This window comes from Balaenoptera musculus, chromosome 9 (genome assembly GCF_009873245.2).
Source record: "Balaenoptera musculus isolate JJ_BM4_2016_0621 chromosome 9, mBalMus1.pri.v3, whole genome shotgun sequence".
In the NCBI taxonomy this organism is placed as follows: domain Eukaryota; kingdom Metazoa; phylum Chordata; class Mammalia; order Artiodactyla; family Balaenopteridae; genus Balaenoptera; species Balaenoptera musculus.
This window is the reverse complement of record NC_045793.1, coordinates 62,362,526-62,376,358: the sequence shown is the minus strand read 5'-3', so window position 1 is coordinate 62,376,358 and position 13,833 is coordinate 62,362,526. Positions and strand designations below refer to the sequence as shown.

Below are 13,833 nucleotides of genomic sequence, written 5' to 3'. Positions count from 1 at the left end.
ACTTCTCACAGGGACATCTCTTCAGTTTGTTCTCAGCACGGCTTCCAGAGTGAGCCTTTCAAGACTAAGTCAGATCTTTCAATCCTCTGCTCAAAACCCTCTAGTGGCTTCTCATCTCCCTCAGAGAAAAGCCAAAATTCTTACTATGGCCTAAAACACCCTACTGATTGTTCTGCCTGAGCCCCCTGCCACACTTCCCTGACTTCATCTTCTACCACTTCCCCTCGTGCTCACTAGCTCCAGCCACATTGCCTCCTTGCTATTTCTGGAATGTGCCAGGCATCACCCTTGCACTGGATGTTTGCTTTGCCAGGAATGCTTTTCCTCCAAGTTTCTACCTGGCTCATTCCCTCTCATCAGTGAGACCACCCCTGGTCACCTTTTCCAAGACTGCAGCTGTCTCCCCTTTCCTCCATTTATTTTTCTCCTTAGCACTTATCATTATTAAACATACTATTTATTTCTTCTATCCATCTTGTTTATTATCTTCTGTTTCCTCTACAAAAATGAAAGTTCTATGAGGAAAGAGAGTTTTGACTGTTTTGGTCACGGCTGTTTCCCTGTGTTTGGAACAGTTCCTGGCACGTAATGAGCGCTCAACAAATATTTGTTGAAACACACAGAGAATGGATGAATGATACTGTTCTTCTTACTGATAACTCTCACTTTATTTCCCAAATTTATTCATGGAAAGAGAAGGTGAGGTTCTTTAATTTTGCTGCACTTACCTTAGATAATTTCTTAATTTTAAAAATGCATTTTAGTAAGATTTGGAGGGAAAAGGTATTTAGAAATTTGAAAAATATTTTCCTTTAATTTCTCTCTCAAATATTTATTTTCTTGCACCCTATGAATTTTATACTTCTAAATATTTCTGTTATGATCCTAACAAGAAGTGTTTGTGTCATTATAATAACAATTCAGGAATTCTGGGTTCTTGTGTGAAAAATAAATATAAAGTGGGGCAAAGAGTCACCAGTTTAGACCAAATAGTGAAAACATCATTCACTATTTTGGCAAATTTGAACTACAAACTATTTAAAAGGAATGGTGCTTTCTAACTTTCCATGTGGAGCTTCTTTATGGTTTAAAGATAGACTTTAATCCAGCATAATTCAAGATTAGCATAGTATGAAATAATGAGGTTAGTTGTTATACTTCTGACTTTATTTTCTACACCTGGGATATGGGACCTGTGGGACCCCAAGGACCAATGGGCATCCCCGGAATTGGGAGTCAAGGGGAACAGGTAATCAACGCTTTCTCTCTTTCCCTTTTGTACAGAACATTCTGGCTTAAACCTGGTTTTCACTGAAGGCCAGTACTGCAAACTGCTCTAAGAACATTTGATAGTGAAATTGCAATGGAATATATATCCAAAAGTGCATGTAGGGAAGGATATGATGGTTTCATGAGATTTTCGTTTTTAGAACTTCTAAAGACTTAAAAAATAAATTGTATGTTTCTTGGTGTTGTGACTTTTAACATTAAAGCCTAATTTACAGGACAAGAGTTTTGGAGCACTATCTTATATTTTTAGTTTCCCTTGGGAGAGACAATTTATTTACCTGTCAGTTTGTGTGTGTTTTTCCCCTTGAAGCTTTATGAATGTTGAAATCCCACTCTCTTCTGATGCAAGTAGATTAGTGTTTCCCACCCCCAGCCACGTAGCACTCTAAAAAACTATTAAACTTAAAACAAGGACCAGAATCAGAGGGAACCACTTTACTGAGGGGGCACTGTTCCTGAATAGAAGCAAACCACAGATAGGGTTTACAAATAGCTCTTGGTCCCTCTCGGTCAGAACAAAGGAAAGATCTGTGAGGCTATATCTAAATTTATGGCTGGAATGACTTCCAAATTCTTCTGATCACAACTTTTGGAAAAGCAAGGCAATTTTGTTAGATTGAAATAATATGAAGAGGGCTTCCCTGGTGGCGCAGTTGTTAAGAATCTGCCTGCCAATGCAGGGGACACGGGTTCGAGTCCTGGCTTGGGAAGATCCCACATGCCACGGAGCAACTAAGCCCGTGTGCCACCACTACTGAGCCTGAGCTCTAGAGCCCGCAAGCCACAACTACTGAGTCCGTGCGCCACAACAACTGAAGCCTGCGCACTTAGAGCCCATGCTCCGCAACAAGAGAAGCCACCGCAATGAGAAGCCCATGCACCGCAACAAAGAGTAGCCCCAGCTCGCCACAACTAGAGAAAGCTAGCGCGCAGCAACAAAGACCCAACACAGCCAAAAGTTAATTAATTAATTAATTAATTAAAAAAAAGAAATAATGTGAAGATAATATAACAGTACTATCTACCTACATAATCTCATTTAATCAAAGTGACCAACAAATGAAAATTTATGCTGAATGTCCTCCTGTGTAGAAAGCGGCAAAACAGTTTGATTAAAATTTATGATTATGGTTTGAATTATTCTCTTGCTTAGCAAACAAATAGTACTTCCTTTATCTAGGGTAGTGAGAGAAGGGAAGGATAAAAAAGGAGATAACTCCAAATCTCACTGTTGACATTAACTCTGAGTTTATTTCTAATCGTATTCTAATTAATCAGTATTTTTACTGTTGTTAATCCAAGCAACAGCCAAGTTGGGGATTACTCCTTTTTCTATTTCCTTCCCCTTGGTAGAGGTCCTAGTATAATACATTAGGTGGATTAGGGTGCAGAAGAAGCCAGGATAAGTATTTAGATAATATTTAGATAATAATTAAGAGCTGGTTTGTTTGGACTACACAAGGATCATGGTTTGACTATGCTGCCAGGCATTCTCAGACTTTGTAGTTTTTTTGCTGGTTTCAGCAAAACCATTTCAGCTAGTTTCTGATCTTGGAAGTGACAGCGCTGTCACATCCTGGGTCTTGTGATGTTCCTGGTGCTGAGTCACCACCGTGAGGCTGAAAATGAGGTTCAAAGAAAGCCAAGCCTTTCCAGATGGCCTGTGAATCTTGGACCTCCCACCTGCAACTCCCTGATGCCTTTAATACTGTTTCTTGGTGGAAGCTGTTGTTCTACAGCTTGAAAAGAAAACAAAAGAAAAAGAAAAAAAGACCTCTTTGACTTTTGTTTTCTCACCCCCTTCTCTTTTCTTCCAAGAGAAAAAACCTTTTACGGTATATGTGACCATATGGAGCTGGCCCCTACTGGATAGGAAATTGAATGGAATGCGTCATTTGTAAACTGAACAAGAAAAGAATTTGTTTACCTTTTTAAGACAAATGATTTAAATTCTACTTCAATTTAACCTCTATGCAGGCAGTTCCCCATTTTTCTTCTCATCCTTAATTTAACATGTTTACCCATTGAATTACTGTTATAATTAGATCTTCCCATTTCTCTTATAGACATTAATTTTCCCACTCATCTGTTTCTGGGGGAACTTCTGTTTCCAGCAACATGTGTACAGTATTTCTCAAATGGCCTGAAGATTTTCACTAGATATTTGGAGGCCTGACTACTTCAAATCTCTTAAAAGTGAATCGAAATATAAATAACCACATATACCTGTGTACACACGTATATGCACACACATCCTTTGAATTTTGGGGGGTCTTGCATGCTACTTGTAGACTTGTAAAAGTCAGGAAGGATTCCTTCTTATAATGGTTCAATATAAATACTGAATCTTAGCTTCCTTAAGTTGTTTAGACTGCTTCATTTTCATCAACAATTTAAAAATGAACAAACAGCTGTATCATCTAGCTGGAGAAAATGGGATAGCATTTGTAATAAAATAATCATGTATCTGTAACCATTATTTGCACAATCATGGCCTGTGGGGTGTAAACAAAACAAAATCGTAGTTTTTTCTCTCATCATCACTTTCAGTGGGTAAAGTTTTTTCTTTTTCTTACCACAGAAAAAAATTACCAGCAGGCTACAGACTTTCCGTATCACTTTTAGGTAGTAATAAGTTATAGGATCACCTCTAAGTTTCAAATCAGTTTTAATTGTCTAATAAAAACTATCTAGTCAATGTATTAATCTTCCTTTTAATCTTCATTTATCTTGTACGAGCTGCAGGGAGAATCTGTTGTCCATGGGATGGAATGTGCTTCTTACCCTCCCAGGCTGAATCAAGGATGGGAGGATGGGAGAGGCATGGAGGTTCTTTCTTGGCTGGTCTATTGTCAGATGGCTTTGGGTCCTCTGGTCTTGGCAGATGTTTGATGCTGACACTCTTCCTGGTGGGGCTCCTGCACTGCCCCTGCGACTGGCCCTCCTGGGACAGGGATGAAGGACTCTTTCCCTCCAGCTGTTTCTCCCCATCAGCCTCTGCTTTTCCGGGGCTTTACTCTATACTGACTCTCTCTGTTGGAGTTCCATTACTCTTCTAGGTCCTCTTGGACAGGATTCAAAGCAGTTCCAGGTCGACTCCAGGCATCTAGAGTACATCTGGGCCAGAGAAAGAAAACTCGTGTGTCCTTTGCACTGACAACCTCTGGATGCACAGGCTGATCCCACCCCAGCCCTCTGCTGGCTATCACAGCCCATTCTAACTTTCTCAGGCATGAGTCAGACACTGGTCCACTGTGTTCCAAAAATAAAAATCAAGGTCTCCAAGTCGTTTCATTAATGTTCCCTGTCTAGAATGTGGTGAAGAGAGAAGCAAGCCAAACCCCTTCCATTTTCTCCAAGGAAAACACTTTATGAGACTATTTTCTCCAAAGAAGACCTTATCACATCCTGTCTCTTCTCCCTTTTTATACCCACAATGTGAATGAGAGTCAAGTATTAGACCGTTCTTCAGTTTGGTGTTTGCAGGCTATCGCTTCTTAGAGCCTAGGTCAAATTTTCAATTTCACATCCTGATAGATATTGCTTGGTACAGCTAGGATATAGGTTTGCCTGCATGGGACTGAGGTGAAATAGGTTAATAAGACGGAATTTTTATTTCTCTTATTTAAAACTCCAAGCTGGCGTGTTGGCTCCGTTCGTCAGGGACTTCAGAGTCTCAGGTTTCTTCATTCTTGTTAGTCTGACATTCCAAGGGTGCTTTCCTCATCCACATAATCCAGGATAGCAACTATGCCTTCACTTCGGCAAGGGGGAGCGGGAACAAGGAAAGAGAAGGCATATCCTTCCTTTAGCATGAACCAGAAATTGCCCAAATCACTTCATTCACATCCCATTGGCCAGCATCCAGTTCACCTGGCTGCAACAGGGGTTAGGAAGTATGGTCTTTATTCTAGGCAGCCATGCAGGTCAGTTAAAAATTCTCTTACTATGGAAAAATGGTAGAATGCATATTATGGTTCTACTAGCAGCCTCTGCCACCCATTCAACAAGTATTAATTGAGTATAAGTAATCAATTATGGGATGTGAACTAAACTTTTACTTTAGAGGATTTGAAACTACTCTTATTTAAATTTCTTCTTAATTTCACTAATACTATTTTTAAAATTTTCATTTTAAAGGGAATCCAAGGTCCTATTGGTCCACCTGGTCCACAAGGGCCCCCAGGACAAGGCTCACCTGGTCCCAAGGTAGCTTTCTAAATAAGAGAAGAGCTTAATCTATCTATATTCTGATTGTTGTTTTCTGGTCAGTGGCCAGTGCATTTGGAAGGCAGCAGAGGAAATGAACTTAAAAATGAGAGATCTCTATTTAATGCAAAATGTACTAGTATTCCTAATGGTTTAGAAAATGTTATATGTATTCTTTATGCTCTGAGAAGCTTTCACATTCATCCCTCAGTATCTGCTGGAAGGTTGATTCCAGCACTCCCACCCCTGCCCTATACCAAAAGCCGAGGATGCACAAGTCCTTTATATAAATGGTGTAGGATTTGCATATAACCTACTCACATCCTCCTGTATTTTAAAAATCATCTCTAGATAACTGCTAATACCAAATACAATGTAAATGCTATGTAAATGTTTGCCAGCATGCAGCAAATTCAGGTCTTTCTTTTGGGTATTTTTGGAATATTTTTCCTTGAATAGATTCCATCCAAGATTGGTTGAATCTGCAGCCGAGTCGAAGCTCATACCACTTGCTGCACTACAGGCCAATAAGTCGAGAGACACAGTGTTGGGGAGAGGAAAAGCAACTTCATTCGGAAAGCCAGCAAACCAAGAAGATGGCATACTAATGTTCTAAACAACCATCTTAATTTGGGGTAGAATTCAAGTTTCTTTTATGCTAGGGAAGGGGGAAGCAGGAGGGAGTTAAGATCAAGAAGAGAAGGGCGACCACAGATATCTGGGCGCCAGCAAGGGTCCGAGGAGGGTTGTGAAAACATTTCGTTCTTGGTTAGTTGACTTCAGTTGACCTGAGTCTGTCCCTGATGTTCCTATAAATCTTGAGAAGACAATCGTTATTTTTGTTCATACTTCCTTATCTCCTCATGGGAGGTAAGTTTCGAGGAAGGGACTGTTTGCACAAATCTTAACCTGAGTCCCTTTAGTGATTAACATGTCTACATGCAGGGCTGAGCAGAGGCTTATGACTCAGAGGTTAAAGCAGCAGAACAGGTAGGTACAATATGGAGTCAGAGATGCCAAGCTTCTATAAACAAGAGGCAGGCGGTGGAGGGGGATCTTAGTTCCTGAAGAACAACTCAGGGATATTCATCAGATTGTTATGTCTGTCCCTTATGGAGGAACTAGTACTCTGTTTTATCGCTGAACTACTGTCATTACTTTTTTTGTTTAACTCCCCTTCCTTTGTTTTTGCATTCCCTCGTTTCACTAATTAGTAACTGCCTGTGCCTGTTCCTTAGAACTCAGGGAAGGCCCAGGAAATTAAAGCCGTTTTCTACAAACAAGAAATGGGGGAAATGGAGGGGCTTTTGTACCTGGGAGGGCCCCACAGGGTCCTGCTCGATTTCAATCCCCCTTTTGCTTTTATACTATTCAGTCCTAAGGGGAACAGGGCAGATAAGAAACGGAATAAAGTTTTGGATAGAGAGGTTAATCACAAACTCAACAGAGGAACTCAATTTTATGGGGACTCAGTTTCAAATCCACAGGCCACAGACCAGTGGCTACCAAGGTGGCAGACTATATTTACACCGTCTTAGTTTATTGTTTTTATTACTTTTACTTGTGAGATCCTGTTCTAGAAACTCAAGCAGTAATATCAGTAGAGGTTACCTGTGGGCTGGCTAGTTTTCATTCTCACTAACAGTCCCACAGTAGGTCCAACAACCAAAACGTTTAGTTAAAGATATGGAGTCAGGGGCTTCCCTGGTGGCGCAGTGGTTGAGAATCCGCCTGCCAATGCAGGGACACGGGTTCGAGCCCTGGCCTGGGAAGATCCCACATGCCGCGGAGCAACTAAGCCTGTGCGCCACAACTACTAAGCCTGTGCTCTAGAGCCCGCGAGCCACAACTACTGAGCCTGTGTGCCACAACTACTGAAGCCCGCGCACCTAAAGCCCATGCTCCACAACAAGAGAAGCCACTGCAATGAGAAGCCTGCGCACTGCAACGAAGAGTAGCCCCTGCTCGCCGCAACTAGAGAAAGCCTGCGCGCAGCAACAAAGACCCAATGCAGCCAAAAATAAAGAAATAAATAAATTTCTAAAAGTAAAAAAAAAAGATACGGAGTCAGAAATAACCTAGCAAATAAAAATTTTTCTATGAACTTGGAAGCAAATTACCTTCTAAATTAGAACTATTATTTATCCCTTGGGGAGAGGCATGACACTTATTATTTAACCAGCTGTCCTTAATGTTGCTTCAAAGAATCACTGATCATTATTAAATAAATACTCCTCTGAAAGTACCTCCCTTTCCGTAGATTCCTTCGAGGGTCCCATGTGAGAAGTAGCTCCGTAGAATACAGTTACTGTCCTTGAGATTTCTGATTTGAGCTCAATGGTGAAAGCTCAGGTTGTTCTCTCTGGTTATGATACTGCTTTTGATCAGCAGTAACCTTGGCTTCTCATGTGTCAATTCTAGTTGCCCTGGAATATAACTGCCTATCTTTTCCAAATATATATATGTATTTGCCTGAAATATATTTATATTTGAATAGATACATGCACATATACACACACATATGTGAATAGAGCATATGAAACTCAGTTTTATCTTATTTTGCTGATATGTTTTGCTCTTAGGAGATCAAAGGTAGGTATATATTATTTTTATTTTGCTGCTATATTCAAATACTCTTCAAATACTCTTACCTCATTAGGGAGAAGTAGGCCAGATAGGACCTACAGATCCTAGAGGACCATTGGGACTTGGAGTGCAAGGTCCAAAGGTGAGTTGTCTAAGCTGCTTGGAAGCATTTATGTAATATTATGTAAAGTTTCATTTATATCCAAATGTAATACAGATCATGTATGTATCATCTGTTATTTCATCAGAAAAGAGTCTGATGCTTAACTCGTATTGTTTAAGAAAAACCAAAATCTTAGTTTATTTTAGTGACGACTATTTATATTTTTATTTATTTATTAGCATTAGAGGTCCTCTTTCGGCACAGAGTGATTCTTTAAGAACATTATTGCCTGCCATATTATAAAAGCATAGGAGAATTTCAGTAAAGTTTACTTCTCTTCTTTTGTTTCGTGGCTGGCTCCTTCTCATCCTTCAGATCTCAGCTCAAAAGTTACTTCCTCAAAATTCATTTCCTAAATATAAAGTATGTCCACCCCACTACTGTTACCCCAGACTGTTATTTAAAAGCACATTGTCCGTTTCCCTTGCTTTTTACCACTGACCTCAACTTGCATGTTTTTTGAATTACTTTTCATCTTACTACACCCTCTAGAAACGCACTGCCCAGTATTGCAGCCGCTAGCCACAAGTAGTTACTGAATACTTGACATGTGGCTGGTATGAACTGAGGTGTGCTATAAATGTACTATACACTCTGGATTACAAAGCCTGGTACAAAAAAAAGAATGTAAACTATATGATTAATACATTTGTATATCGATTACATATTGAAATGGCAAAATTTCAGTTGTATTAGAGTAAGTAAAATATATTATTAGAATTGTACTTATCCATTTCTTCTAATGTTGTAAATGTGGCTGTTAATAATATAATTACATATATGGCTTGCTTTATATTCTATTGGACAGTGCTACTCCACTGGGGCAGGGATTTTGTTTCCTTTTTTTCTTCTTTGTTACTGAATCCTCAGTTTGGGGGACAAAATAGGTACTCAATAAGTGCTGTCGAATAAATAAATGAATCCTATTTTACCCTTCACAATTTCTATAACTCATCCTGAAGGCATATAGAATCTGGCAAGCCATGCTGAGGATTAAAATCCATCATTGTTCTGCTGTCATTGACATGATTCTTATGAGAATTTGGGTATTAGAAGAATATGTAAGACACAGGTCTAAAACAAATACACATTTTGCATATATATAAACATATAATTGCAAGAGACACAAAATGTACTAATACAGTGATCATAGCTGCCACTTATTGAATGATTTTGATGTGTCACACAATGTGCTAAGTACTAAATATGCTAAGTACATATATGTGTGTATATACATATACATACTATATTTATATCTATACATGTCTATAGTATATATATATATATATATGTATATATACATATTATGTCATCTAATGCCAATTTCAGAGAGGCCATATAGAGTAACAAGGCTACTAGGCAGTTCGACTACCTAAGTTCAAATCCCAGTCTTGCACTAGATGGATATATAATCTTAAGCTTCTCTCATTTAAAAAAATGAAATACTTAAAATATACTCACTACTATAGAGAATAACAAAGAGCACCCATGTATTCCACAACCCAGCTTTATCAAATATCAACATTTTGCAGCATGTATTCTAGAATTTTTTTAAGAAGAAGCATTACAGATATAGCTGAAGGCCTCTGCCTGTGCTCCCCAATCCTATTGCCCTCCCTCCCCTCCCCAGATGTAATCATTATCATGAATTTGGTGTTTATCATTCTTTCAAAGTTTTTATAATTTTCCCATATGTTTTTATGCATAAGCCATATATTGCTTTTTTTGTATTCTTGAACTTTACATAATATATCATTCTGCAATATATTTATACTCAGCCTTAGTTATTTGTGTTTTTATATGCCTTTAATTCATTCAGTTTAATTATTTTATGATACTATATTGTATGAGAATACCTCATTTAAAATTTATGTTTTCCTCTTGATGGACATTTAAATTGCTTTCCATTTTGTGCATTTGCCAACAATACTGCCATAAACATTCTCTGGGCTTTCTCTTTTGTAAGGATACAAGTTTCTCTCATTAGCAGGATTGGAAGATCACAGAGTACGCAAGTTTTCAATTTTGATACTGTGAAAATCCTGCCCAAAATAAACAATGGGCAAAATGTTTGGACCAGATTACCCTCCTTCCAGCAACAGGTGAAAATGCTCTTTTCTCTACATTCTTGCCAGTATGAAGTGTGTAAAAATACATCTCATTGGTTCAGTTTTTATTCCTTGATAACTAACTGAACAGTTTTTGTGTGCTTAATGGACCTCGGTTTTTCTCTTTTATAAATTCCTGTAGATACTGATTTTTTTTTTTTTGATGTTGGGTGTTCCTTTCTTATTCATTAATAGCTCTTTATATATCTGGATAATAGTCCTTTGTTATTTGGGTTGCAAATCTCTTAGGCTATGGCTTGTGTTTTTCACTTAGAGTACTTTTCAGCATATACAATAGAAGTTTTAGATTTTGATGTGTTTCTATCCCTTTATGGTTTGGGCTTTTGGAATATTATTTAAAAACATTTCTTGACTCCAAAGTCATAATATATTCTTATGTATTTTCTTCTGAAAAATTTGGTGTTTTACTTTTTTAAATTTAGGTCTTTAATACACTTGGAATTTATTTTTGTGGATAGGGCGATGTAGGGAGTCTATTTTTTCCCCATATGGATAACCAAATATCCCAGCATCAGTTATTAAATAGCCCATCTTTGCCACACTGATTTGTAATACCTCCTATGTCATATATCAAATTTCTATATTTGTGAGGATCAGTGCCTGAGCTCTCTATTCTGCTCCGTTTGTCTATTTATATCTCTCAGTGCTATTACCTCTCTGTCTTGATTATGATAGATTTATAATGTTTTATCATCCACAGAGAAAATACTCTCATCTTCTTCCCTGGTTATTCTTAATTCTAACATATACATTTTAGAATTGGCTTGTCAAATTTGACAAATATCCTGTTGGAGTTTTTGAAATTGCATTGAATCTTTGGATTAAATATTGAGTCTTTCAAACCACAGAGTAAACCTCTCTAACTTTTTAAGGAAAATATTTGTCATTTTATCCATAAAGATCTACTTTTTTAGTTAAAAAGGTACCTTGGAGAAATTTTTGCAATTGTGAGTTTTTTTTTTCCTGTACCTTCCAATTAACTATAACAGGTGTATAGGAAAAGTATTGTTTTGTTATTGTTATTGTCTTGTTTTGTTTTGGTATATTGATTTTTGTAGCCAGCCAGCTGATAAAATCTCTTATTTCTAATTGTTTGTAAAGTCTCTTGCTTTTCTACTCCCTGTGTACATAAGCATACTGTCTGAAAATAAAAACAGTTTTGCCTCTTCCTTTTTAGTTCTTTTTCTTATTCACTTTTTATCATTTTACACTGCTAGGGTATCCAGTGCAATGTTTAAAGGAAGTGACTTCAGAGGAAATGCTCCTAAAATTTCACTTTTAAGTGTGACATTTGCTGTAGGTTTTTTTTTTTTTTTAATATAAATTTATTTATTTATTTATGGCCGCATTGGGTCTTCGTTGCTGCTCGCGGGCTTTCTCTAGTTGCGGCGAGCGGGGGCTACTCTTCGTTGCAGTGCGCAGGCTTCTCATTGCAGTGGCTTCTCTTGTTGTGGAGCATGGGCTCTAGGTGCGTGGGCTTCAGTAGTTGTGGCACGTGGGCTCAGTAGTTGTGGCTCACGGGCTCTAGAGCGCAGGCTCAGTAGTTGTGGCCCACGGGCTTAGTTGCTCCGCGGCATGTAGGATCTTCCCAGACCAGGGCTCGAACCCATGTCCCCTGCATTGGCAGGTGGATTCTTAACCACCAGGGAAGTCCCTGAAATCTATGTTTAACATGTATGAATAGTTTGTTATTATTTATTGCTAAATAGAATTCCATTGTATGGATATACCACTATTTGTTCATCTCTTCATCTGTTAATGGAAATTTTGATTTTCTCCAGCTTTTGAATATTACAAATAAAGCTCTTATGAACATTTATGTACACGTCTTTGTATAGACATATGTTTTACATTTTTCTTGAGTAAATACCTAGGAGTGAAATGGCTGGGTCATACGATAAGTATTTAGCTTTTCAAGAAACTGCCAAATTGGTGTCCAAAAGAGTCTGCTTTCTGTCTACATTTTCACTGAGTATGGAATTCTAGATTAATGGCTCTTCCTTTTTTTTTCCCAGTACTTTCATGATGTTGGTCCACTGTCTTCTCGCACTATTTCTGATGAGAAATCTGTTGTGATCTATACATTTGTTTCACTACATAATGTCTCTTTTCTCTGGCTACTTTTGAGATTTTTCTATCACTGGTTTTGAGCCATGTGATTATAATGTGCCTTAGTTCAGTTTTCTTCATATTTCTTGTGTTTGGGTTTCATTGATCTTCTCAGATCTATGAGTTACTGATTTCATCAAATTTTGAAAATATTAGGTTAGCATATCTTGAAATATTTCCCACCCTCAGCCTTCACCCAGTAAATTCCCACTTAAATTTAAATGCTTGGAGTTTTCTCACAGTTCACAGATGCTCTGCTCATTCTTATTCAGTCTCTTTTCTCTGTGTGTTTCATTTTGAATAGAGTTTATTGCTCTATCTTTCAGATTGTTTATCTTTTCTTCTGTGATGTCTAATCTGCTTTTAATTCTACCCAGTGTATTTTTATCTCATACTTTGCAATTTTCAACTCTAGCAGTTCAATTTATGTCCTTCTATATCTTTCATATCTCTATTTAACAAGTTTTCACTTTCCTTTAGTTTCTTGAATATATGGAATGCAGTATAATAACTGTTTTAATGTTCTTATATACGAATTCTATCACCTGTGTCATTTTCTGTGTCAGGTTTTTGCAGCTTTCTTTAATCCCTGATCATTTTTGATTCGCTGCTAAATATTGTGACTTTTACCTTTTTAGGTGTTAGATATTTTTGTATTCCTATAAATATTTTTGAGCTTTGTTCTTAGATGCTTCTATACTACTTGAAAACAGTTTGAGACTTCTGGTCTTGCTTTTAAGCTTTATTAGGTAGGACAAAAGCAGCATTTTAGTCTGGGGTTAATTTTTCCCCACTACTGAGGCACGACCCTTTTTAGAACTCTAATCTATGCCCTCAGCACTGTGAAGTTTTCTTTCTTGCCACTGGGAGCAGGCACTGTATCTCTCCTGCTGTCAGTTCTCTCTGCTCCTTTAAACTGGTTGTTTTCTTGGCCTTGGGTAGTTTCTTCACTCTGTGCTGAACAGTGTTCACCTAAATACTCAAGGTGGACGCTCAGCAGATCTTCATAGTTCTCTCCGTGGCACTCCTCCCTCTCTGGTAATCTATTGTGTGAATTTGTGATACCTTGGCTTACCCAGACTCCTACCTTTGTCTCCTTAAATTAGAAAGACTTCTGAACTTTCCCTGGGTTCTCTCTCCCTGCAGCATGGCCTGGGAACTTTACCCAAACAGTAAACTTGGGAAATTGTAATTTTCACCTATTTTGTTTCCCCTCTCTCAGGAATTATTATCCTTCGTTACTTAGTGTCTAATGTCTTGAAAGTCATTGTTTCATACATTTTGTCTGCTTTTTTAGTTGCATCAGGTGGGAAATTAAATCTAGTTCCTACTGCTCCATTTTGACGA

General features: G+C 38.0%; 2 protein-coding genes across 2 annotated transcripts in view; one reads left to right on the top strand and one right to left on the bottom strand.

The window, feature by feature from the left end:
• COL28A1 (collagen type XXVIII alpha 1 chain) overlaps positions 1-13,833 on the top strand; it is a 160,136-nt gene that overhangs the window by 52,942 nt on the left and 93,361 nt on the right. Inside the window, 4 exon segments of the mRNA XM_036862947.1 lie at positions 1,182-1,249; positions 5,431-5,499; positions 8,159-8,227; positions 10,836-10,841. Coding sequence (XP_036718842.1) covers positions 1,182-1,249; positions 5,431-5,499; positions 8,159-8,227; positions 10,836-10,841 — 212 coding nt within the window.
• Positions 1-13,833, bottom strand: part of MIOS (meiosis regulator for oocyte development) — a 158,499-nt gene that overhangs the window by 118,095 nt on the left and 26,571 nt on the right. The window lies entirely within an intron of this gene.